At 45.0% G+C, this 27,720-nt stretch overlaps 1 protein-coding gene across 1 annotated transcript; it reads right to left on the reverse strand.

Annotated features, from left to right (window-relative positions):
* LOC118399132 (adhesion G protein-coupled receptor B1-like) lies at window positions 1-27,474 on the reverse strand. Its single transcript, XM_035794946.2, has 30 exons — window positions 27,017-27,474; window positions 21,814-22,722; window positions 20,791-20,940; window positions 20,570-20,668; window positions 20,186-20,356; window positions 19,755-19,919; window positions 17,784-17,948; window positions 17,460-17,624; window positions 17,206-17,307; window positions 16,952-17,058; window positions 16,452-16,646; window positions 16,198-16,266; window positions 14,413-14,521; window positions 13,379-13,522; window positions 13,048-13,117; window positions 12,650-12,752; window positions 12,251-12,294; window positions 9,467-9,593; window positions 5,905-6,008; window positions 5,685-5,787; window positions 5,384-5,534; window positions 5,060-5,129; window positions 4,884-4,950; window positions 4,415-4,672; window positions 4,197-4,295; window positions 4,037-4,073; window positions 3,077-3,741; window positions 2,715-2,822; window positions 2,343-2,393; window positions 1-2,000 (listed from the first exon to the last, which is right to left on the reverse strand). The coding sequence occupies exons 2-30, from the start codon at window positions 22,529-22,531 to the stop codon at window positions 1,803-1,805; spliced, it is 4,614 nt and encodes a 1,537-aa protein (XP_035650839.1). The 5' UTR covers window positions 22,532-22,722; window positions 27,017-27,474; the 3' UTR covers window positions 1-1,802.
* Window positions 27,475-27,720: the final 246 nt, after the last annotated feature.

Consider the following 27,720-nt stretch of genomic DNA (forward strand, 5'->3'; position numbering starts at 1 on the left):
TAATATAGATATGTTTTTATTTTATTCCAAAAAAAAAATCACATTCATCTTGTGCTCTCAAAACTATACATGTACAACAAGAGGGGGGCACTATGGCTAGGAAGGAAATAGGGGACAGGAAAGATTTTTGGCACATACTGTAGTGCAATATTGACAAGATTATCAAAAACGCACTATTACAGAAGACATGAGGTTCAGTTACTCCACACAGTGAGGTATGGAGTCAAAACCGTTATCCCGAAGCACTGTTTTTAGATATATTCTTATAGGCTATTATTCATTCTATATAACATTTGCTTTTTAGAATTAGAATAATCTACTAATCACAGACCTCCAAATAATTTGTAGTCTTGCGCTTTCACTCGGAACACCAGCAAACCTCTATTGAATGAATGTGTTTCATTACTAATACATATTTGTTACACAACAAAGTATCTGTATGCTCTGTAAATACGAGGAACACGTTATAAAAGAGTATTGAAACATCTTAAGAAAAACCAGCCTTATAATTCTGATATCAGTCCAGCTTGAGCATCAAGCGCCCATCATATTGCACTAGTTTCACACTGATGGTTTTAAAAACACAAGGATGTTGTGTCGGAGTCCTTTGTAGCTGGCACTGCGGAAGTGAAGTCATGTCGTTGGCAAGTGCCTCACAGCGTATAGTCCTGGGATCTAGAGCTCTTTCTGCAAGGCTGTGTGTGTCGCAGGAAGGAAAAGAGGTCCAATAGCGGGGGCTCTTGTTTATTGGGAACTGGAGGTGGGAATCTAATGGTCTTTGTCCAACACTTCCTAATGATGCTGCTCAGCAGTTCCCAGAATACACTGCTCTTCCTGTAACAGAGCTTGGTGTTCTTCCAGGTGCCCGTCATGTGCTGCGGAGGCAGAACACAGGCATAACCAGGGTTCCCACCAACACGCTGACTTGTCTGAATGCTATGCAGTCCTTTTGAAAACTGAGATCGATGCTAAAACAATAAAACAAAATACAGGTAATAATAATAATAATAATAATATAATAACATGATAATAATAATGTTCTGCTCTGTAAGCATGATCAAGCCTTGTCTCCAGTATAGGCATCATAGTCTCAAGAAGAGAGTTCTCATGGAAGAGTCTTTGCAACTCTTTAGATGCACTTCCTGGCGAAGCGAGAAAATAATAGCTACAACACAGCAATTAAAGGGTGTGTCCATAAACCACAGCGTTGAGTTCAGACACCAAGTCTGATGGGAGTCCAGTTGTCTCTTCTTGCCTTGTCCTAGCTAACTTGGAAGATGCCTTGGCCGCAAACACAAAAGTACAAATGTTCGGTTTGGTTAGAGCTCAGGGGGTAGAGTGAAACTCACTGTTTCAAAACGAGTCGAAGTGGCCTGTTGACCGCATGTTAACCATGTCGACCACACCTCTCTTGAACCCAGTCGGAAGATTAAAGGAAACCTCTGTGGCCAGACCACAAACAGAACCAGAACCAGTCGTCACTATCTGACACTAACCACCAGTCAATATCAAACTGCTTCTCTAGTGTTGCTCATTATCATGTCCTTGCTGGAAAACAAATCTTGACAACACAATAGCTTCCCTCCTTTCATCTCTCTCCATCTTTCTTCTGTCGAGGGTTTGTAGACATGTATTCTGGGTTCAGCACTCTCTCACGTCTCTATTTCCCCACCTGTCTTCGCTGGTTCGTTCTTGGCTTCCTCTCCTCTCTCCATGTGGATCCATGGCTCTTCTTCTCCCCAAACCAATAGAATAGGTGACCGAGTTTGAACTATATAAGGAACAATCTCAGGCTCATCCTCTCAGACCTCCGTCTGCAGGTCAATGATGTCCTGGCTGACCATTGAGATGGTGGCTCCAGCCTTCTCCCACTCCACCTGCTGCATATGCAGGGGCGACACGGCCAGGGGCTCTAGGTCTTTCCGCACCCAGGCAGGCGGTGAATGTTGCGTCCTCTGGACCCCATCCCAGGGTCTCTCCACCTGTTGCTGCTGCTTGTCCTGATGAGGTGAAAAGGGGAAGGCCATGAGTATTTGTATCACCACATTAGATCCGGTATGTTCAATGCAATAAAGTTGGACCTATATTTTTTTTGAAAATTGTGAATCTGGATGATGGTCATTCATTGTAGTATTCCTTGTTTAATCCACCAACTGTCAATCGACTAGCCATTAACTAACTACCTTTTAAGGTAACTTAAAAATCCCAATATAATTGTGTAATGTGCATTAACTGTTCCCCTCTGGGGGCTAGTGGTGCATTGCAATGCAGCGTATGCCCTATTTAAAATGCCTAAATAGGTGTATTCAGAAAGTTAGACCAGTATGGGTAATAGGACTCACGCTGTGGTTTGTTTTGTCACTTCCTCCAGAGGACACACTCCATCTCACAGACTGTAAGGAAGAAGACACAAATGCATAGTTTAAGTTATTATCTTAAAAGACTGTTAATGCAATTAACAGCTGAGGTCAAAGGGGTTTGCTGAGGTCAAGTTTTCTTCAAGAACAATACTCTTATGTAAATAAAGACTCAGCATTTCTGAATGACGAATCTGATTAAAGATGTTCCTCGGCTTGGAATGGTCTCTCTCTTTTGGTTAACATTGTCTAGCCTAGCGACTACCCATTTATTTTCTACTGTATTTATCTTCAATAAAATAACTGTATGTGAATCTTTACGTACACTGTAAAATAGATTTCTATATGATTATTTACCTTGCTGTCTGAAGCAGGGGACTCTCTGTCTTGTTTCTCAGCATGATGTAATTTCCTGTTGAGGTCCTGGAACATGTTCTGGTGACGTTTCCTTGTGTGCATGATCTTCTACGGGACACATGGGAAAAGGAATAGTAGGTCAGCAAATGGCACAAAATGACTCAATTGTAGACCAATTGAATTTAGCTACTGATGAATTCTACCTAGATTATTGGTTAATATACAAACATGCACTTGAGTTTGCTTAAATGTAGCTCTTTGACATTATTACATGTTTATTACAAGTTTATAGATGTGCTGTTAACATGATAATACAGTATTTGTTATATAATAACTTTTTGTTGGTTACAAAAGATACATACCTCGAAATCTAATTCAGCATAACGGGACTTCTGTCTCTCCAGGGAGCTCATGGACAGTGTGGAGATGGTCTCGCTCTTGGACATCATGGAGTTCATAGAGTCGAAGGTGTCTCCCAGGCTGCTGTGGGTGATGTGAGACTCGCTAGACATGTTGTGGATGTTCTGGATGGGAGAGTCCCTCTCCGAGTAGGACACGCTGACCCGGTCGGACGGTAGCGTCTTGAGTCCGAAGGCAGCCTGGGGCTCAGCGAAGGGCCCACTGAGATGAACCAGCCTGGTCTGTGGAAGCTGCTCCACGCTGATGTTGTACTTGGACGGGTCCTCTTTGGCCTTGCGAAGGGTGGAGGTGGTGTTGGGCAGGAGCAAGTAGCCGCTACCGTCGGGGCAGCTCCCCTCCGCCTGGCCGCACACCAGGTCGGCATCCAGCTGCTGGAAGAGCTCACCGTCGCACACATAAATGGGTTTCCCGCAGGAGGACGGGTCCATGCCGCCATGCAGCCAACTCTTCTCCCTCTTCAGAGTGAGGGTGTGGCTGGAGTACTCGGGCACGGCCTGCATGTGGGCCTTGGTGGTGTGGGAGGGCAGGGTGTGGAAGTTGGAGCTCATGGGGAGGGGCAGCTGAGGTGGGAGGGGCATCTTCTCCTCACAGGAGGAGTTCATACCACCTAGATTAGAGAGGAGGGATGGGGGAAAATAGGTAAGATAGTGCACTTACAGTACAATCATGCTGGGCATTTCTGTTGATTCCCATTAATTGAAAGGATGGTCAAAGGTAAATAATAGATTCAGAAATAATCAAAGGTTGTGCTGAAATGTTTTCTTTAAGTAGCAACACGCCTCTAAAATATCTTCATTCTAAATGGAGAAATAAAGGCCCTATGCCCTTCAGGAATGAACGGGCATTTTAGTAAGTGAATGGAAAAATGGTTAGGGCGGGTTAATGAAAGGAAAGACACTCACCGGGTCTGTTGGATTCAGCATCCTTCTCGAAATCAGACTGCAAAAAAATACAAAGAGAATGTTTTCTTAGTATGTATTAAACACTTCTACATTGAAAACACACGACTCAATCGTTCATAATGATTTCATTCAAGACATAAGCGTAACCAAAGACACTCACCATGAGCTGGGTGTGGTGGCTATTTTGGATGGAACTGCCAGAATCTCCATTGCCATCGTCCTTACGGTCAACAACTCTGCATTTCACTGCCTCTTGGACCTATTAGAACGGTGGCAGAATGACCAAACAGTCAGCTACATTCCGATGTACTCTTTCAGAACGCCCCTCAATACAAACCAAAACATAGGAAAAATAACACTTGAAAACGTTGCGCTTGCCTCTCTACGCAGGATGCAGTGCACCATGACGATTATGAACCCTTCCAGGGAGTCAAAGACAGCGAAGAGGATCTGGAAGAGAGCGGAGCGGCGGTCGGTCATGGCCAGGACAGCGGACATCCAGGTGAGGGCCAGCAGGGGCAGAATCACACAGGAGCTCCACAGGGACGCACCCGCTCGCTCCTTCAGTTTGACATCGGTGATGCCGTCCTTGGACACCAGTTTGTTGAAGACCAGGATGCCAATTACCATGTTCACCTGTTCAAAAGAAGTTAAAGACACAATGAGTGAGACAATTGTAGTGAGCAATGGGTTTAACTGTGGTTAACAGTATGTTTAACAATGGGTAGCCATTGGTTTAACTACTATATAAGAGAATGAGAGAATGCATGGTAAAAGCATTCATTCATAAGTATTTGAAGGTTTTAAAATATATATATATATATTTTAGATATACAGGGATATATACCAGAACAACGGCAGCAGCGGGCCCAACGAACGAGTAGAGGAGTCCACCCTCCAGAGAGAGCCAGCAGCTACAGGGAACAGACAGAACAAGAGCCATTATTACATGAGCTAGGGTAAGGGAGTTAGAGAGAGAGAGAGAGAGGTGAGGAGGAAGAGACAGATTGAGGTTCAACGTACTAGTTGACGGTGCCATATCCCTTAGCCTTGGTGAATCCAACAGACACAGCCACCACCAGAGCAGGGAGTCCTATCAGAGAGAGGGGGAGAGAAGGACCAGAGTTAGGGTTGAACGAGAAGACAACATGTCAGAAAGGGAGGAAAACATGCAGTTAGAATAGAATTAGGTGAAGTCTGGAAAAGGAACGACAGACACATTGACAGACTCAGACTCATACAAATATAGTTACTTTTTCTACTCTTTGAATGGGGATGCCCTTTATAGCAATTATATTTCTCTGGACAGAAATACAGACACAGAAAGCCATTTATTAGGGCACGTACCCCAGCCCAAGCAGAGGAAACGCTTGCGGATGATGCGGTTGCGCAGACGGCCCGTGACAGCCATGTAGGACTGCCACGCTTCCGTCAGCACCCAGCAGAAAGATGAGAGGAAGAAGAAGTGAAGGAGGGCAGCCACCACACCACACACCACCTGAAGGAAGGAGGGAAAGAGAGAAAGAGAGTGAGAGAAGAACGGTGTCAGTGGTGCGGCTAATCCCCAAAGGCCTCAAAGCAGGAAGTCAGTCTAAGCAATAGAAAAGAAGAAAAAGAAGAGAGGGGATTGGTTAGAATGGTGCCCTACCTTGTTGCGAGCCTGGGTTTGTCCAACCAGAATGAGGGCATTGGAGCAGATAATGGAGAGGCAGAAGTTGATGAGGATCACTGAGCGCTCCGAGCGGATATACCTGGAGGACGAAATGGAGAGAGTGAGGACAGGGGGAAGACAAAGAGTGTTGCTCACACAAAAACATGTGATATTACTGAAATGTGAAATAGTGGTTTTGCTTCCAGGGGGCACTTACTTCCAGACGGAGACATAGATAATGATGAGGAGCAGAAGGGTGAGAGAGGAGACCCCACAGCCCACGATGAGTGTCACAGAGGGAAGAAGATTCTTATCCATGTTCTGTAGAGAGGAGGCAAGACAACACAATGCATTCCCTTAGTACGGTGCACAGCAACAAACACACCCACTTGAAAAAGGCTAACACCAGAAAATGAACAACACACACACACACACACACACACACACACACACACACACACACACACACACACACACACACACACACACACACACACACACACACACACACACACACACACACACACACACAAGCAGTGAGCCTTGTGGGCAGGCTCTCTGCTGCGCTATCTGGAACAGCAGACGGCTCCCTGTAGGCAGACAACTGAATGGCACAATTAGGCCACTGCTAAGGCAAGGTGACCCCAAGGTGAACGTGTCAGAAAGATGAAGCGGCGAACCAGAAACTCGGCCGAGGTCACTGCGTTTCCCCATTGAGCTTTTGAACCAGCAAATGAGGCGAGAAGGATACAGAACATATATCTCCCGCTACCAAGCAGAGGGTGAGAGAGAGAAATATCCTGGGTATTTCAGCATGGTGGCTTGCTGTTATTTTCTCCTGCCATTGTGGTGCGACAGCGGTGCTATAGCTGCAGTAGTAACCTTCTACGTATCTCCACCCATCCTTACAAGCTAATATCTGCATAGATTTATAATGCTGTTGTGTCTTTCTATGAGGGGATTTTTACAGTGTCTGTGTGTGTGCCTAGTATCTTCTCACCCCTCCCTGCAGTGGACAGGTGGGCTGTTATCCCGTGCATTCATCTGACACCCCCTGCCCTCCCACGTCTCTGACAGGAGCTTAGAGCACTGCTAGAGCCATCGGAGGTGCCCACCTTTGTCAGACAGCCCTGGCACACTGAACTCCCGGCGGCGGGCACACGGGAGGATGTCGCGCCCCTGTGGGGCCCACGAGGGCACCAATACTCATGAGAGGGAGCCAGTGGCCCCCACCCGCACCCACCAGCTAACTGGCTGGGGCTTATTGCCTCGCCTACCGTCCCCCTGCTTTGATATCTTTTGTGGGGGTTGAGTTAATTGAACACCTTAGATTAATCTGCATCACCGGGGTGCAAATGAGACGCGGACCAATCGTGTCCAGGCACCCAAGGTGGAAGCCTTCTTCATAAGCGAAGAGTCTAACTAGGCATTTTGATAGGGGTTAGGAATTGTGGCCCTTATAAAGCGAGCTAAATGCTAAGGAAGACAATAAATTGACTATCTGGGATCCTTGGGACGTCACAAATGGTTACGGCTTTGGCCTTGCAGATAATGTCTGAGAGGCTAAAATGGGGATGAATGCGGTGCCTGGGAAGGCTGTCTCTGTCGCTATCTGCTCTCTGTGTGGACCTACCTCATATCCCTGCACAGCTGGCAAACACCGCCTAAGGCAGCCAAATACTAAATTAGCACAGCAAATTTGTTTCGAAATCTATCCAACTACATCAGAGGCTTCCAAACCAGATGGCAGACAGCGAAGGGGTGCGCTGAACTGCCTTTTGCTTCTACCTCTTGCTAATGCCAGGGAGAAAAATAACAGTGGCAGTAGTATGCTAGCTTCACTATATCCCTCCCTATCTATCTGTCTATATGGGTTGATGCAGCCTTTCGACATGGGCTACTGAATGAAACTGTAATTCAACCTGTCTTGAGTTTGCCCTTGACTGAATCCCAATGTTCCCATGTTCTCCTAAACCTAGAATCAGGACAACAAAACAAGTCTTTATGGTGCCTATTAAGTGCGCATTTTCATCTGTGATAAGGCTTGATTACCCAGTGCGCACAGCTCTAAATCGGGGTCCATTGGTCAAGGTTATCTTCACTGACTAACTAGGTGGGCCACTCCTGCCTCTTTGACCATGTGTCCAAGACACGTTCTCATTTGGTGCAGGGTCCAGGAAGCAGACCTTATCAAATGAGAGCTGAAACACTGCAGTGTCTGGCTGTTCTCTCCCATACAGCTGGCAAGCGGAGGGACAGTATTGAAAATGTCTATAGTACACATCAAAGGATGGTGGGGCGGGTGGAACCATCAATGCACAACCAGAGGTGTGCCTCTCATTGGCCAGCATCTTTGCCATTATTCAGAGAGACTTGATGCAGCCCGTGGGGGACAAAATGATTGGCGTAGCTGGCCGTTGACTATGGGTGTGGGTAGGGGTGGCTGGTTTTTGATGTTGTCTCACAAACACAGGGGGCGCTGTAGCTGCCTTTCTCTTTTCCAGACTGACAACAGAGACAAATCAAATGATGACAACAGGTCGAGAGACAAACAAAGCCCAGATTGCATCTTTTATGTTCAGATTGGCAGCATCTTTCGCAGGATACAGCAGAATCATGCAGTCCAAGCATACTTACTGGCTGTGCTTTTGTATAGGCTTGGACATGCTTCTGCTGGGCCCACCACAGTTTAGTATGTGATATTTGCAGTGGAATGAAAGATAATCATATGCGCATTTAAAGCCATCTGAGAGACACATGCGTTTCTCAGAATTTTAACAGCAAAGTCCCATCTGTTGATTGTCACTGTGGTTTTGTTCATTGCAGCAAACTCAGCACCAGCACTGCACAAATGGGTAAACCATTATCTCTGACCTGGGGGTTTGTATAGGGGGAAGGGATGGGGTTTGTTCTTCCTCAATATCCCAGTTACCAAAAAAAAAAAAAAAAATCACACAGATGAGCTTGCGCCGCAGAAGTCGTTACCAGGGCAACTAGAGAGTGAACGCTATGGAGGCACAATCTAAACGGGGTAAATTATACATTGCCTTTGCGCAATGGAGCTCTATACATATCGATCAAATGAATACACGAATCAAAGTATATGTTTCACCAAGTCAATGCTTGCTGTGAAAACTATGGAATGCAACTCCCTATGAATTTGAATACCCAAAATTAACGAATTAAGAAACTTGATCAAATGGAAACACATTTCTGATATATGTAGAACACATTCGGATATGATTAACAAGCCTAAGTGCCTGAATACCATACACATTGTTCAGGTGATGCCTGTAACGTCAGCTATTCACTCCATTTGTAGGCTACAATGAAAACATTTAGCATTATGTTTTTCAACTTGAATTTGTCTATTTCATTCAATTGTTAATAATTACACAGAATTGCCTCCGATTATTAATGCAGACACGGCCATATGTAATTTGCACATATTTGATTAAGAAATTCTATTGAAAACCATCTTTAAAATGTAACGACTAGGCCTATTATCACAATTATTCGACAGTTATGTTGATACATACTGAATGTAATTTCTATCGGATATCAGCATGTTGCACAGTTACCTGATCATTAAAATCACCAGGCTATCAAAACTATGGTCAATGGCACCTACCTGCACGGAGACAAAGACGAGGAAGCTGGCAGCGCGAAACCCAGTCATTCGAAAAACAACGCCTATGTCTACATTTCATTCTATCACCACACACACAAAACGAACATTAACATTAAAGAAACACACGGTAAATAGGCGCATCACTTACCATATCAGGGTTTAGACGCGCTAAAATGGCGAAGGTGGAGAGCCTGTCACACACGCATTTGGTTCTGAATGAATCAACAGCGACCGCTCTGCAGCTACGCGCAGACCAAGATCCAAGCAGCGAAGAACTGCACAGGGCAAGAGTGAAAGAGAACAGCGGGTTATGTATGAGTGAGGAAACATTTTTCGGAGAAATGATTCAAATTATCCTCTACATCCCAAACAGTTGTCACTGTAGAATATAATAAGACCACATAAAATATGCCCAGAACAGTTTTGCATGGTAATTTGAAATGTACATTTGACTCATTCAGCAGAAGTCGTGAGTGCATACATTTTTCATACTGGTCCCCCCGTGGGAATCGAACCCGCAACCCCGGCGTTGCAAGTGCTATGCTCTACCATGAGAATGTATATTTTTAATACGTGATTGATATGATACGTGATATGTGTGTGAGTTTGATCCAAATCTAAGTAATGATATAAGAACAAACCTGTTGTTTTCACAAGACAAACTGTTTCGTTATAAAGAGTAGTTCTAACACCTGAAATGGTGGCTCTGCTGTGGGATGAACACTATTGTCGCTAATGCTAAACCAAAAACATAAAAAATGATCTGTCTAATTTATATCCTGTGACTATCTTTCACAAGCAAGTAGTATATATGAAATGGTGGACACTGGAGGACCCCAACAAGCCTAAAGTCAATATACTGAAAGAGGAAATTGTAAAAGAGAATTTCTTCCAGCAGACTTTCTCAAATGTATGAGTAAAATAAGAAATATGAGTGTATTTCGGTGGATGAGAATGGATTTCATTTGTACCCTTCTGCTAAACCGTGCATGGCCTTATGGTTTGGGCATGGGATATCACTTCACCACATGACCTCTATATGACTGCCATGGGGTCTTCTCTAAACCTTTTGAATATCTGTATGATGTTAACTCTCAGGTAACTATGGTCACTATGGATTTCCATCCAAGAATATCCCGTTTTAGGTATTGAGACAAAGGGCAACGTCTTGTCATCAATGACCACTAAAAGACATTGTAATCAGCAATCTCCAGACAGCAACAACCCCTTCTCCTCATCATGGAAGAACCAGGGACGATACACAAGCGCGTCACATATTCTGTGACAAAATCCTTATGTCACACGGGGGTAAAGTTATCAGGCCGCACTGTGCAGCAGAAGATCTTTCCACCTCACAGTGTTTCACATGTTGTGAGTGTCAGGGGGAGAAAAGGGAGCGAAAAGCTGTGGTGGAAATAGAACCCCACTACCAGCCAGCCCTCCTAGCCAGCCCTCCTACCCAGACATAAGCCATCACACTGTCAGGTATAGCAGGGAGGTGGAAACAGCAGTAGTCCCTAGTAGGTAGTCAACAGGAAAGTAATCTGGGAGAGGAGGCTTTGCTCTGTATCCAATTCAGTTAATTACCTGCATGCCTGTGAGATTTCTCAGGTCGCTCAGATGGGTTAGACGTTGTAAGGTGAAGCAGAGGGTAGACTAGGAGGTATTGTTCCTCGGAAAGGTTTGTTTAACTGTAAATATCTGACTGTGTAGCTTCGATTGGGGATCAGACAGAGTAGGTTAGCTTGGAATGAGTCGTAGGTCTAATATCGAACGCTAACAGCATCTCACTGAGAGGTGGACACTGACTCTAGACTAGCCTAGCTTAGCGCTAGGCCTCAATCTGTGTGTCTATAGCATTGCATAGACAGTGGGGCGTGGATTGACATGGCATCTCCCCCTTGAGCCTGCCTCAAAACCAAACAAGTGCTGCTCCACAGAGTAAACATTGACCCAAACTCTGATCCAGGGCTTCTCCCTCTCTCCCTCTCTACCATTCCCCCCTCTCCTCCATCTAGGCATTAATCACATCCGCTGTCCAAAATTAATCTAATTTAGCTGGAGGCACGTACACCCTTCTGAAAGTGTATGAGCTAATTACATTTTCTCCTCTTCCTCTTTTTCTTCTTCTCTCTTTTGACTTAGGCTGCTTTTCTCAGGTGGGAAGTGATTCGGATGTGGATAGGGCCTCAGTTGAATGCATTGCAGTGTTTATCTGTGATCCACAAGTGTACAAATCTAAATGTAACTGTACGGCTGGCTGCCTCCAAAATAGTCCCTATGGAGCTATGGTCAAAATCAGTGTGCTCTATAGGGAATAGAGTGCTATTTAGGATGCATGCACCCTAAGCCCCACGGTGAGAGATCCAGAGCTGGGGGTAAACAGAATGCCAGGGGGTGTTCGTAAATGCATTAAAATGCATCTAAACATTTTGCTTTAAACGTCCATGTTTCACTTCCTTCTAACCTCTGTTAACCTTTAAAAGGACAACACGACAACGGTAGAGATGGGAGAAGAAGAGTTGCCATTGTCTTTGGATGATTAGAATGAAACTTTACTACGTCGACGTTGCCTCGGTTGTTGTGTCCCTCTCTAGTCAGTGAAAGGTGTCACAGGGGGCTCTGAGGATGAGCGAGGCTGCTACCAATAAAGCTCAGAGAGATGGGTCATGTCAACATGGTCTATTGATGCTCCGTCTCTGCTAGTAGAGATGATTGACATTACAAGAGACGCAACACTACTGCATCACAGTGACTTATATAGCTAAAGGGTGAATGGTCATATACAATGACAGAAGCAGGAGTGAATGGATCTTTGAGCTGTCGGGAATAATCAACTATCCCCAAATGGCATAACGAAAATGATAAAAATATGGACATTTATGAATGGAAATACACAAACGGGATGCGAACAACATTAGTCACCACTTACGTTTCACTCTCATCCCAGGAGATGCATGTTTCATTTATGGTGTCCTGGGAAAAGAGAAAAGGCGGGGTAAGGATCTAAGATAAAGGAAATGCGTATGGTGCACAATTGAAGCACAGTTGGAGTCCTCCATCCACCACCATATGTGTGAGATGCAACAGCCTGGTGCTAACCACCATCAAACGTGTGTTTATCACACGGTAACTTTCACGCCACTCCTCATTACCATAACGGCGCAGGTTTATTTACGCAACTTAATGTATAACTCTGAAGTTTGTGGTTTAAAGATCAACACGATTTCAAAAGTAATTGTGGCACGGCAAGTGTACAGGAAATGTCAAATGTCCCGATGCTTGTTAAAAACGTGTACTTCTGAAGAGCCATTATCCAGAGGAAACTTACATTATGTTGGTGGGGGAACTCGATTTCCACTGGGGGGGACAGCAGGCCTGGGGTGGGCTTGACCACAACTGTGACTACCTTGGAGTCGAGGACGGTGCTGTTACTGAAGGGATAAGAGACAGGACATTTGGTCAAATAAAGCACAGTTTTGTAAAAGTACTGTAGGTTTAATTCCGGTAATTGATTCAATGGCAATCAATGGCTGGCTACTTCAGGGGAATTCTAAAATGATTTGCATATTGTTGTTTTTCACCGTGAGAAACCACATGTCTGTAAGTCACTGAGTCCTAGCTCCATTTTAGGTTTCAACTGAGGACAGTCTACCTTCATCAAGGTACTGGATATCTAGAAGGCACTGTAAAAGCGAGCAGTATCAGTCACTCAGTAAGGAAGGCTACCTTTGGAAGGACAAGATAGAGCTGAGGTTTCTGTAGAGAATGATCCCGGTCACAAATGCAGTGGTGCCCTCTGTAACAGACAAAACCCACAATTATTATCATCATTCCACCGTTTCACTAGGAGAGAAGAAAATGGTAGACGTCAACAGGAACAGACAAGAGCTTGTGAGACTTTTTGAGTTGGTAGAACTGTTTGTTTTACTGTCTTCTATCTGTTTCCTTAAACAAATAAGACATGCGTGTCATTTACATATGCAGACTAGCTGTGTATGCATCAGTGGTCGTGAATGTACACTCTTTAACTACAGTACGTATGGTATGGCATTCTCACCAGACTGGTCGATGGACAGAGCATCACGGGAAACAGTGATCTTCTCCTCTGAGGTCCTGACCCAGTCCATCATGCCTCTCCATCCTCTCACTGGGAAGGTGAAGTCGGTGGCCGTGGTTGTGGGGCGCTTATGGATGCTCAACACTGGAGAGGAGAAAAAGAGACATAAGATGTTGTGTTCAAGAGTGTTCCTGGAATACATGTTGTGTATAGGATACATTGACTCCGTTAGGGTCTGGTGAGTGAAGAATCAATTCATTGACGCCTGAACAAGCGGAGGACAGCTATATGGCTTCATGCGTCATGTCTTTATCTGTCTGGAGGAGTTGCTGCTGAATCCTGTGTGAACTGCGATTGTGAATGTCACCTTTGCTATAGCCAAGACGACATGGCAAGACATTGCTGACGCAAATGAGAAAAATCAGCGAGAGTTCTACCGTTTGGACAGTGTGTCTTTTCTGAGAGTTTATGTAAAACCCAATCTGCTTCTAGCTTCTTCCCACGTAATTGGTAACTTGCAGGATGGGGTTAAGCTTCTTTGCATCCAGCTTAACATTACTTGTACCCCTGCACATCGACTCGGTGCTCCCTGTATATATAGCCATGTTATTTCTATCTGTGTTTTTATTCGTTATTCACTGTGTATTTATTCTTTGTGTCACTATTTCTATATATGAATTTAAAAAAATCTTTAAATCTGCATTGTTGGAAAAGGACCCGTAATGAATCATTTCACTGTTACTCTACACTTGTTCTCTACTTTTTACTATCTTCGAAGCATGTGAATTGTTTTTGTTGATTTATTTGTATTTTTGACATATTTCGATGATCTGGTTCTGTGCTATCTTGAAGATGGATAGCTACTAATGGGCCTGCCAAAATGTCATAGATGCATCTTCCCCACTAATCTAGAACGTCTCTTGTGACATGATTAAGATTGATGCACTCTGTGGCCGGATAAAGGTAAAGACAAATCATCATTCTCTTGGGGGGTAAGAGCAGAGAACAGCTGGCCGGGAAAATTTGTGGCTCACCTAAATTCTCGGTGACTTCATAAATGTCTTGGAAGTCCTTCATCTGCATACCGATCATGTCCACAAAGTCCTCGACAAGCTGCAAGAACTCCTTGATGTTAGTGCCCATCTAGAGGAGAGACCGGAGGAGGGAGGGAGAGAGAAGGAATAAGAGAGGAGGGGAGACCGTCAATTAATATAAAATAAATCCTAAACATCCACGGATTGTCTGAAGTCGGTTGAATTAACATCATTACAACCCATTTACAACCAGAACTGGTTGATATCTGGTTGAAATTGCGTCATTATTACAATGCCAGTTTTGCCGGCTGGGAGACTATTCGTTGTTCATAGAGGGTATTAGCATTGCTTATCTAAGCTGTGCATATAGAGAACAAAATAATGTATAGGCCTTTTACCGCACTGTATATGTAATGCCTTTCATACTTCGTTTCATTCTTTTACAATACTAATGTCCCTGAGCAGTGAAAAGCACTATCATCCACAGTGGAGCCTCCTAACATCCGGAAGGCCATAAATGGGCATCAGTCAGCAGGCTGCTGTGGAAGGGAGGGAGGGCTCTTACTACGTCTCTCTGACGCAGAACAATTGCGATGTGGGCGAAAGGTGTGTGTACGTCTGTGTGATACATATTGCACAATGTACAGTGTCTGTGCACGTGTCCCTTCTTGACAACGACCATGGTCTGTGGGTTGGTATGGAGATGCACAGATTGGAGAGTGGGCGTTGAGATTCTCCCTGCCTGCCTCGTTCTTTCTCTCTGCCCCGAGCGTCAACTCTCTCCTAACTGAAACACTGCTAGTTCATAATCAGTTCATCTTCAATTTGACGCGCACATTTTTGTTCCCTGAAATGTGGGCCTTTTGATTAGTGACTTGAGTTATCCACACTAATATATGTATAACCTTTCTCTAGCCATGTGGATAACAACCTGAGTAATCCTATCCACGAGGCTGGGGGCCACAGTTAACTTGAACAGGGTTTTCATCTTTCAAGTATCAAAATCAACATATTGCAAAATGTTACGACACATATGAGATAAAAACGTCAAGAGGATTCATTCAAATCCACGAGAGGCACGTCTGATCCAGAGCATAAGATGCCAAAAACAACTTCAATGGATTTCTGCTTATCCCTTATTCCTAATGGTTCATGTGAGACACACATGAGTTAAATAGTATGGTAGTGTGCTATCCTTGTTTATGGGAAACATGCCCCTAACACTGTCTTCAGTATAGGATGGTGTGAGGGAAGTCAAGGGGTTGTGGATTGATATGACTCATGTCCTATTCCTTTTTAATCAATATTCAGCAATGTCTCTGAGTGTCCTGTTCTTTCTCTGGTGTCTACTCTTTAGTAGGGAACTGGATGCTTTATTTGGGGGTGATAATAAGGTACCACCAGTTACCACTCCCCCCCATTCGCTCTCACACTTACAACAACAACACAGACCAAACGTCCCCCCCATTCGCTCTCACACTTACAACAGTGACAACAACACAGACCAAACCCCACCACCATTCGGTCTCACACTTACAAGAACAGTGACAACAACACAGACCAACCCCCCCCATTCGCTCTCACACTTACAACAACAGTGACAACAACACAGACCAAACTTTCTCCTTCCACTCCATCCCTCACACAGTTGCAAAAACCTGACAAAGGAAGAAAAACGTTCTCCTCCACTCTTTTTTCTCAGTTACACAGTCATACAAGCATCCGCTCACACCTATTCATATGTTGCATTGCATAAATACACTGCTGTCAGAACTTGTCACTCACCAGCTGTGCCTCCTCCCATTTGTCATGATGTTCCTCCTTCAGTAAGTTGCTGATTGTCTGGGCATAGTTCTGTAGAGAAGGAGATATGAGCGATAGGTGTTAGACTTGATGAAGCCCAAATCATACTTTGGCTGGAGGAGTGTCAGAACATACCACAATGGCAAAAGGAATAGCTTGCTCTGTGTGAGTGACAATACACATGACAATTTTGTTTTCAATGCTTAATTCAAAAAGCAACAGTATTTCAGGCTGACCTCCACATCGGCATTGCTCAGGCTGTATCCGACTCCCTTGTAGATCTCAGTGGTGTTCCTGAGGACATCCATGATGGACAACAGGTCTCCGCTGTACTTGGTCCCCTCATCAGAGGTGGCCCTCAGTCGGGAGATCACCTCAGAAATCCCATCAGCCATCAGGCCCTTCTGAGCCTTATCAACACCATGCTGGGCCTATGGGAAGGGAGGGTAAGTAAGAGAGGTCACACTAGGTCATTGAAACTCTAGTCGGTGTACTGATACACTGTAGCTTGAGTACAACCGCTGGGAAATCATAGGCTGTGGAGATGTGTTTTTGAACTATCATCATATTAGGTATGGTAATGAGCCCCATCTCTAAGGGTTTGTAGTTAAGGGCAACGTCTTCAGAGTTGCGAGGTTTGACTACTAATTGTGTGATCCAGCAACAGATGATCAGAACTAGCAGGTTTGTTGTAGGATACATCTCAAGACACTCCTTTCTGGCGTAGTCAACTTACCAACAAGGAAATGTCCTGGTAGTTCTTGGAGATGCACTTGATGTGGGTCGGGTTCTCCCAATAAGCAAGGCCTACAGCGCCAAGGGTGCATCGGCGCAAGATCATGCCTGTGTGTACAACGGAGTACTGGAGGTCAGCATGATCTTACACAGGGAGGATTACACTACTTAAACATGCGAAGTACATGTATATTGAAGCGAAGTAAATGTATGTATTATAAAAAATAATGTGCTCCATGTGTTAATGTACTGTACCGGTGGAGTCTGTAGGGCAGGTCACGGCCGCCATATCTCCTGCTGGGGTTCTCTTCCACACAACATCACCATCGGTCTCCTCCTGACAGATCTCATGGGGTTCTGAAAAGAAGAGAGGGAGACTTGGTTACACATTTTGGTGCATTGAATCCAAGTATTTATTGGCTTTCTCTGGTCAAGTTGTATTTGAATACTATTGTTTTGTGTTGAACCACTGAATTGTATGTCAGCCATGTTTGTTTTGACTCACTGACCTGGGCATCTTTTCTCGTTGCAGCGTCTCAGCTCTCCTCTCTCTCCAGGGCAAGTCTCTCCACTGAAGTAAGGTCCCTCGCACATCCTCTGTCTCTGCTGGCTTCCTCCCCCACAGGTCTTACTGCAGCTTCCCCATGAGCTCCATGATAACCAGCGTCCATCAACTAGAGAGAGACAAAACACAATGTTACTCCTTGACCCTGAACTGACTGACCAGTAGGCAGTGGCCTTTCACCCATAGACTACCCCTGGAACTGGTTACTTGAAGAGTTACTATGACAAAAGAGGTTTCCGTTTCAAACTTGGTGTTGCAAGCTATCTACCTGGGCAATCTTTCAGGAAGCAGTTATTGGTCTCACGCCAGTCACCACGGCACTCCGAACCTCCGTAGGACGGCCCGTTGCATTCACGTGTCCTCTGCTTGGTGCCATTGGAGCAAGAGGTGGAGCAGGTGGTCCAACCAGACCATTCGTTCCAGGCACCGTCCACTAGAGGGTAGAGAGGGAGGTGGAGAATTAGGACACCATCAAACCTCAGGCCATTATAGTAATCATCATGGCACAAAGATGCTATTAACATGTCCTACTTTGAGACTGAGTAGCAGTGAAGGCCCAAACTCTGTTCTGTTTTGTCCTTCATGCACCACTGCAGATGTCGCTAACTCTAAAAGGCTCCCATGCCAATTTCCTTCCTCAAACGACGCACAAAACCACCAGTTGTTCGAGCCTGATCAAGTGTAGTGTATTTTAAGGGAGAAAAATGACTGCTTGCTCAATGCAGGTCAACATAGGCCTAATACAATGTATCATATGGGAGGAAAGATGATGGGCCTATTTTTCTAATGGATGTGTCCCAAATGGCACCCTATTCCCTAAATAGTGCACTACGTTTGACCAAAGCCGTATAGGTATCCTATGGGCCCTGTTCAAAAGTAATGCACGATATAGGGAACAGGGTGCCATTTAGGACACAGTCAATGTTTCCCAACACAGGATGGCAGGCCTAATTCAGGAGTCTCTGGAGGACATTGGATTCCATCGCTCACAGTGTTCCACCTCGTTAAGTTAGCCCTTCAGCCTACACGGGTGAGCAGGAACCTTTTTTTTCTTTTGTTCTAATGGGAATGGATGGGGGACTTGATTCAGTGCAACACTTTACTTTTAATTCTGCTCTAAGCACTGTCCACCTTGTCTAATCTTGGGTATGCAAGGAGGAAAATTGGCCTGATGAAAATACATGACAGGCAGTTTGAAAAAATAAATAAAATAAATATTTTAATATTTAATATTTTCCAAAGGGCAAGACAATTTGTCAGAAATTGAATAAATCATTATTAATGGATAAAGAGACAAAAAAGGTCAATGACATTTTAGATTTCCTGGCTATTCCCAAATATTTATTTTGGAAGCCAAAGTAAGTGTTTTCTTATTGGGTCGAATAGACTATTAAAGATGATTTGTCCTCAAATCCCCTTCAATTTCAGGTGAAATATATATTCGCTTTAGAAATGAGATTTTCCCAAAGTTATGACAGTCATTTACAGCGGCCATCTTTTGGTGGAGCATATTGCCATCTGCTGTCCACAGTGTAAAGCTACATGGCCAGGCACATTCAATTAACCAACTCAACTGTTTTGAGGAAAATCAGTTATTTGCTAAGGGAAAAATGGAATTGCAAATGAAAAGCCATTGTTAAAATATCTTCAAAAACATCTAAGTACCAGACGGACTAAATATTTATGTACGTAGGTGAGAGAGAGAAGAGGACTAACCCACTGTCAGTGGGCGGTGTGTATGTATCAACAGAGAGAGAACTGAAGCTCCGACATGTTGGTGTGTGTGTGTGAGTGAGGAGTGTATTACTCACTGCCTGTACCGCCCATAACTAAGCCCTGCAGGCATTTGTTCTGCAGATACAGTATGTCAGTTGTGATGACAAACTAATATTTGACTCCCCAGATAACCACTAATAGTCAGAATAGGTAGTATGGGTAGAAAGGAAGGAGGGAAGAGAGAAGCCTTGAAAGTGAAAGTATCTTAGTCAGTCAGAGTTCTTCCCACATGGGCCAGTGAGGGTGTTGAAGGCTACCCCATTGACAGAGATATTCTCATTAAGATGAGTAAGTAAGTGGTCCTGTGTGGCTGAGTTGGTAAGAGCATGGCGCTAGGGTTGTGAGATCAATTCCCGCTAGGGTCACGTATACTTAAATGTATGCACTCACTTTTGTAAGTTGCTTTGGATAAAAGAGTCTGCTAAATGGCACACATCAAAATTAAGTAAGCAATAAGGCTAACCTGGACAGACTGCGATGTTGCAGAACTTGGTCTGTTTGATGGGTCCCTTGCAGGGTTCTCCTCCGTTCTGGGGCTGCTTGCAGGTGCGGGTGCGGTCACGGTAACCACGGCCGCAGGTGGAAGAGCACAGGCTCCATGGGGACCACTCGTCCCAAGCTCCATCAACTGAAAAACAAGAGGAAAAATTCAGCCCATGTCACCAAATATACATTTTTACATTTTTGGTTCATTTGCAAAATAAATATGAATTCATTGTAAGTAACTGAGTTGTAGTGTCTTTGGGTGTTGACCGTTCAGGGAGGGGACAATTTCATGAGCTATCCACTAGGTGGAGTTGTGATCTTTACCATAGTTGCCAACCTATCTAGAGGAACACACACACACACACACACACACCCAAAACACAGCCCAGGAAATGAGCCACCACTTACCGGGGCAGACCATGGTGTTGTTGCAGGGCCGGTTCTCGCGGAGGGGGCCGGTGCATTGGGTGCTGTAGGAGGAGGTAACACAGAAACGGGAGCGGGCCTGCCAGCCCTCTCCACAGCTCACTGAACACACACTCCAGGGGGACCACTCATCTGCAACCGCAGCAGCGTCCACTACAAAGGTCAGGGGTCAAAGAGTCAGCGCTGAAGGTCCAGTGGCAGTAACACTTGTAATATGGCAGACATCGAAGCTATACATCGAACACTGCAAATGGTCTACCGGTATCTTAAATTTGACAATATTATACTGGTTATTATGCTATTGTAAACACCTCTCCAACTACTCCTAAAGCTGGATTTTTTTCCCCCCTAGAATTTATGTCTCACCTGTTTGAGGGGCCACAACTCCAGTGATAGGAACATCAGCGTTGTCTCTTTTCAGGCCGACGATGGAAGCCAGGGCTTGGCTACGGCTGTGCACTTGACCTGTGGAGGTAAAGGATGGTTAGTGAGCTGAACAAACAGATCAACACAAAGACAGACAGTAGGTTGGGCAATACAGGCTGACGAGAAAACAGACGGACAGCTAGGTTGACAGGTAGACTCACCAATGCAGGGCTGAGGGTTGCAGGCCCGCCCCTCTTCGACCACGCCTTCACACACACTATCCTCTGGCTGACAGGCTCGGCTGCGCACCTGGACTCCACCCCCGCACTCCATACTGCACTCAGACCAGCGGCCCCACCCACTCCAGCCCTCTGCGGGAGAGAAGAGAAGAGGCACATTGCACACATGATACATGACACACAAGTCTAGAGACATAATTACTGAGGATGACACTGGTATGTAGATGTGGAGAAAATAGTCTGAAGGACCTGAACTCATTCTACTGCGCAGAAACTGACATATCGAAATTGCTACAGTTCAGTAAGAATGTAAATGGATTTTTCAGGTAAAGTTTTCTTAAGGATTTTGATGTAAAAAACGGAAACAGGTAATTAGAGCTGAGAAAAGCACAAGGACAGCTCTTTGTGAGAAGCCATACCAGATTAATTTTTTTACATTTGAAATGATTGTTTGCTTTCCAGCACTGTGGAAAGCATGGTGTGCAAAGCTGGAGCGTTGCTACGGTTACTGCAAGTGCTTGGCTTCGATTTCCTGTGCAAGCTAACTGAGGGGGCTTTGTGCACACTGTGTGTGTATCTCTCGCATCCCTCAATCCCTCAGCAAAGAGCCAGTAAACATGTCCGCCATCCAAGAAAACAAGAAGGCGAGCTAACACATGTGCATTGGGAGCTATCCGACCATTTAGCCCTCAAGGAGCCCCACAGTCTCTTACTAAACACCCTTCATTTACGCCTTATGATACTGGGGCAGCAAAAAGCACATCTTCATCAGAACCCCACATTCTCTATATCAGCAAAGGGGGGCATCTCAACCACATGGAGAGTGAGGTAGGGTTGATGAGTTGGAATCAGCTTGAGGAGATTGTGCTTCCATAGGATCATGTCTCCAATCAGCGAGATAGAGATCTAGTCTAGACTCTACACTCTTAACAAAAACAAACATGTGGAGTCATGGACATTGAGCATAACACAATAAGCAGATTAAATGGTGGTAACTCTACTCACTTATGATCTCGGCGTCGCGTACAATTTCACGTCCAGTGTCTCGGGGGGTTGGGATGCACTTCTCCAGGTAGACGCCTCCACGGTAGCAGCCGCCGGGCTTCCTGACGGGGGTCTCCCAGCACTGGCAGGGGGTGTTCATGATGCCGCAGGGGTTGAGATGGGTGCTGGTGGACAAACAATTCTCCAGCCACTGGCACAGCTTCTGACAGGCTGGCATACTGGGGTTCCTCTTGCCCACCACCAGGAACTCGGCCTTGAACTCACTGCTGCTCTCTCCCTCCACAATCCCCAGGCCGTGTCTTGGCGCCACCTTGCGGAGCTGCAGGAACTGCTTGCTGGACTCCAGGTAGGTTACAGATGTTGAAGCGTCGCACAATCGGACGACTTCATCAAAGCTCTCCATACCCAGGTAGGTGCGAGAGGTCTCGATGAAGGAGTCGAACTGGAAGGTCTTGACCTGGCGGGGCAGGCAGGAGTCGCTGGGCTTGGTGATCTTCATGTAGACGGTGTAGCGGCGAGGGTCTGGGTTCTGCAGGGTCCAGGAGCACGGCGTGGAGGGCAGGTTGGCGGTCGAAGAGAACAGCCCGAAGAAGCGGCTCTGCTCCAGGGAGGCACAGGTATCAGAGGCCGGCCCGGAAGGGACGCTGGAAGTCAAACCGAGGAACAGAAGGGCCAAAAGGGCCACAAAGGGCCCGGACTGGGGAGGTGACCACGTCATTGTGTGGTCGCTTTGAGAGGATGTTTCGAGGAGACACAAATCGATTTCACTTTTTTCTCTCTCCTCTATTTATGCAATTTGTTGCGATGTGACTTCGGTTGCTTGGTCCTTGTTGGTTTAGTCTCTGAGGAATTAGATGGGGCTCAAAGGCTTCAGTGGGACAGACAGACAGTCATGTGTCAAAGCTGTGTCTGTTGGATAAAGGGGAGACAAAAAAATGAAACATGACAGGTCACTAAGCGTAACAATTCTCTGATCAGCACCTACCAATACGAACCTCGGTCCAATGGTAAATTCAGGAATTTTTCAGAACAAACTAATGTTTGATTTTCATATGATGATTATACGCATTGCAACCTGCACATGCTGTCATTGTTAATACATATTTGGTCTTCATTTACTTAATTGACATACCTGTATAAATAAGGTGAAATGTATTTTTTTTTTATCCCCACTTGAGTACTGAGCCTGTGATTAGCAGTACTGTGCATTTCTGTGCAGCATCAGATCTCTCCAATGAACAAATGAACTGAGGGTCCAGAGTATAATAACAGTGTGTGGACCTGCAATTACACTCCTTCGCAGCGGACTAGCCTCTGCTCTCTCTCTCTCTCTCTTTCTCTCTCTCTCTCTCTCTCACACTGTTTCCTCCCACACACGGGAATGTGCCACTAAACGCTAACCAGTGTGCGTCAGGCTGACGTCTGTGCCAGCGCGTTGCCATTGGGAACCGCAGACAACGTTTGGAGTCACTTATACTCTCCACATAATAATTCACACTTCCTGTTGCTGCAATGTTATTTTCCTTCTTGTAGCAAACTGGCTCCAATTAAGATCCTACATCTGTATCTGTCAAGTCATGTATATGAATACCCTATCTGGCCCTGCAGCAAAGAGCACACAAGATCAATGTCCCTGTGCTGGACTCTTCATGTGGCACCTTATACTTGATGAGTTTTCCCAATGTCTAGGTGTTATGGCTACTTGGGTTTGGGGCGTTTTGGGGGCTAAGGAGGGAATAAGGAGAGAAGAAGACTGTTGCTCAGCAACAACTTTCTCATGCATGCAGGGCAAGGATATTCATCCTCCCAAGTGTCACTGTGGCCCAAAGAAGCCCTGAAACCTGATTAATCCACCAAATGATGCTAAGTAATTCATGAATATTCACATTTTATAAGTAAGTCTCTAAGGGGGCTCAAAGTCTTGGTTACGTTATTGGGTGTGTTGAGGAACAAAAGGTATAACCAGGTGCAGAATAATATACCAGAAAACATTAAATGCTCGCAAAACTTCCGCAAGGCCTTCTCCTTCTCTTGTTTTCTCACTAGCGGTGCACCTGCATCTTTTAAAGCTAGACCCTATCATTCCTTTCCCCCTCCATCTCGCTCTGCAAAAGGCCCCTTCCTCTACCCTCCCTCTGAGGTAGACCTATGCTTTGTGTGGGAGTATGTCTCTCGCTCTCTCTCCTCCCTCGGCCTCCCAGATACCAGCCGGAAGCTCCATGAATGGGCTTCTAGTGAGGCGAAAACTGAGGAGAGAAAGGAAAAATGTCCGGCTGTCACATTTACAGCCTCTCTCTCTCTCTCTCTCTCTCTTTATAGTCTCTCTCTCTTACTCTCTCTATTACTGGTAGTTATGGAAACAGCTGTTATACATTTTTGGTGCATATTGTTGTAAAATTGAGAAGAGAGGAAAAGGCTAAATTACCATCAGGTGATCTCTGTTTGTGCTGTGATGCGCAGTTTTCAAGTGCCACTTTTCATCAAAGAGATGATGATGTGCTTTGCATAACACCATGTATCCAACAGCACTAACAGCCCAGTGAAAAACACTCCTGTTTCTCTCTGTGGATGTGCACTTAGGACTGTGTACAACATATGGAAGTTGTACAATGATTCAAGACTTCACAGATAGAAGAAGTGCTTTAAGGCAGAAGGGCCATTTGTTTGCATGACTAATGAAAATGGAGCACTGTGAGAAAGTAAGGGTGTGTGTGCAGGTGTGTGTGTGTGTGTGGGGGGGGGTTAGGAGTTCTAGTGCTGCCATAGAAACCATTACCCTTTGTATGTGGTTGTTTTGAAGGCAATCATAGATCAGTTGACAGTGTATTTGACTACTCTAAACAAGTTCAAGTCACAGCATATTGCCACAGAGACAATACATTGTTGTTTGCTCTACTCTGCACTGCATGTCGTCTGTATATGAACTGTTTTAACGCAGGGACATCTCCGTGGTTCTTCTGAAACGATAACATGCAGCAAATGAAGGACACAGCTGCCGCAGGTGGCCAACAAGTCCCCAAATCCTCTGTCACTTTGTATCTTTTTGTGCAGAGGTTGAAGAAGGGAAAGATAAGAGAAAGCAATCTGAAACTGAACCATCTGTGGTAGAAGCCCTAGGGTAGGAGTGGAGGAGTGGGGGAATGGGGAGCGGAACGTGGGAGGGACGGTCATTTTTACTTTCCATCCCCGTTTTTCCTTCCTCTGTAAGATTGCTCTCTTTCTGCTGACTTTCATGACAAAAGTAAAAACTTGAAGGAAGCAAAAACCCTTTTGTTCTCTGCGCCATCAAGTTAATGAAATGGCTCACGCTGTATCTTTTCAATTGCATGCCGTGTGCAAACCAAGGCAGGCACATGCAGGGCACCATCCTTAAACTCTGTGGCCATTTGGCTCTCGTTTGACAAATTCATGTGACACCACAAGAAAAAGGGCGCTGACGAGGAAAATCAACACAGCCCAAGACTACATGAGCTCTGAAGACCCACTTGTGATGGGTGTGAGAGAAAGGCTCACTCCCACACTAAATGTCACTCAGCTTTTGGCATCCTTTAAATATGCCTGTTTCCATCCAAGTGTGTCTTTCTATGAGAGCGGACTTGTTTGTCAGCACTTTAACACATGTATCCTAATTATTCACATTATAAAGCATTACTGCCTCTAAAAGTCCCCCTTTGTTTTGGAGACCTACGGTGAGAGTCAAATCAGTTTCTGTGGCAAACGTGTGTGTGTTTTCCAAATGCACTTTTGGAAGTGAATGCTGTCCAATGCCAGCAGACAGCCAGTTAGCAAATGAAAATCTTGATTTGAAAACAAGTCACCCATGTGTCTTAAGTTCCAAAGCGTTACATGAACGCCTTCGTCATGCCAAAACAACAGGCACTGATATCACGCATTAAGAAGGTCATCAAAGCCAGTAGACACTGTTTGATGATTATCAAGTGTTTTTCTAGTTTCATAGTCGGTTGAATGAACAAAAACTGAAATGCTAACCATGAAATCATTGCTATACAGTATGTGCTATTCTACATTCAAGCAATAGCAAATGCTGCATTATCAAATGATAGGTTCTTATCAGACATGATTAACTCAAATCAAATTCAGAGATTCATCAGAGTTCAGCAGGGTATGACCATGACAGTTGGAAATATTGAACCTTTAAAAGGAACCATATCGCTGAACACTGAGAAACTTTGGTAGAGCAACCTGATGGTGAATGCAGTGCATGTACCCCGTCGGCTGCTTTTCCATGTGACAATATATCACCACTCCCACGGCAGAAATGTTTATGTCTGACATTCATGATAAGCATGATACAACTTCATGCTGTCATCAAAATCACTTCCAATTGACAAGCTCATTTGCACACGGTTTCTTACGACTTCTGTCTGTGTCCGTGTCTGTAAAGTAACTCTATATGAAATTAAATGTAGCGCGCAGGGACATTGAGAAGTATTGCCCGACTGTGTGAAAACGTACAATGGAGTCATCAAGTTGATACAGTATCTCCAAGGGTAAAGTCATTGCATGACATAATCGATATGTGGAAGATATTTTGGGATCATGTAATGCAACATATACCGTTCAGGTCCGTGCTGCCTAAATGGATCAGGACGGCTATTCACAACGTGGAATGATAGTTCCTTGGCTCCTGGAAACATAGCTTTAAAGGACATGGAGCAATACGTGTAAGACCGGTTGAAATGATTTGCATTTGCATGCTTGTTTCACATGCATACAGCTCCTCATGTTGTGTCGTGTTGTTGTAGGCTAATCATGAATCCAATGTGCAGGTTGCTGCAATAATGTGTTCTGAAGTCACAATATTGCACCAATAAGACGATCGCAGACAAACGGAAAGACTTTGACAGAGCTCAAGACTGAACCCGACATTCCGTGTTCAGCACCATGGACAGCGACCGAGTCAGAAGGTTATTGTTCAGCACCATATACAACCGACTGAGTCTCAATGCGCCCGGCGCTGCACTGACGAAACTGATGCATTCCAGTACCTCAACTCTCCCGAAGTCTAGCAGGTTTTCACATATGCAGAGACAACTTCCTCACATAAGCTTTCATGCAAACACATCAATACAAAAATAAAAATGTACTTGGAATACCAACTATTTCACAAAGCACTATTAAACGGTCAAAGCAACAAAACACGATAAAACGAATCAACCAATAGAATAGGCTACTACCGTACCTTAAGAACGTTCTATTAGTGCACACTCTCCATTCAAAGGTCCACAATTACTCGAGCTGGATTCAGGAAGCAACTTTCGAAGTCTTCATGTTGTCATCGAAGAATGTTCGGGCCAAAACGTTCAGCAAGGGGCGACAGCAGAAACTGTAAATGACAGACCCGACTGTGTCGGATCGATCCCAAGTTCTAGAGCAGTGTCCACTTCCACAAGCAAATGTCAAATTAAACGACTCTGACCAAACTCCAAAGAGTGTACTACCAACTTTTCTCTGTTGCTATATCCAGATAAACTGACTATAGCCACGTTTCGAATTGATTGTATATTGGAGCTCCAAAAAGTCCTGAAAGCAGAATATGTTGTTCTTGTCTTTTCTTTACGAGCTCCAATATATTGTTGGTACTTTTACTCCCGGCTTCGTAGTCCTGCTTGTGGTTCTTGCACTGCAAGTGGGTTTCAGTCTCAGTGTGCCTTGTGGCCTCTTCTCAGTAGTATTTATCCTACCCCGCACCCCCCTGCTCTGAGTCGGAATCTCTGCGTGGATAACACATGGAAGTGAATGAGCCAGCGTGAAGGTGGGGGAGCGCGGGGGAGAAGTATGTATGTGTGCGTATGAGTGTGTAGAGGGAGGGCGGACCGGACAGGAAAGGGAGGGCGATAGAGAAGTGGAGGGAGAGAGAAAGACGATGTGAGCAGTAAACTACGC

This window comes from Oncorhynchus keta, chromosome 20 (genome assembly GCF_023373465.1).
Source record: "Oncorhynchus keta strain PuntledgeMale-10-30-2019 chromosome 20, Oket_V2, whole genome shotgun sequence".
Taxonomy (NCBI): Eukaryota; Metazoa; Chordata; class Actinopteri; order Salmoniformes; family Salmonidae; genus Oncorhynchus; species Oncorhynchus keta.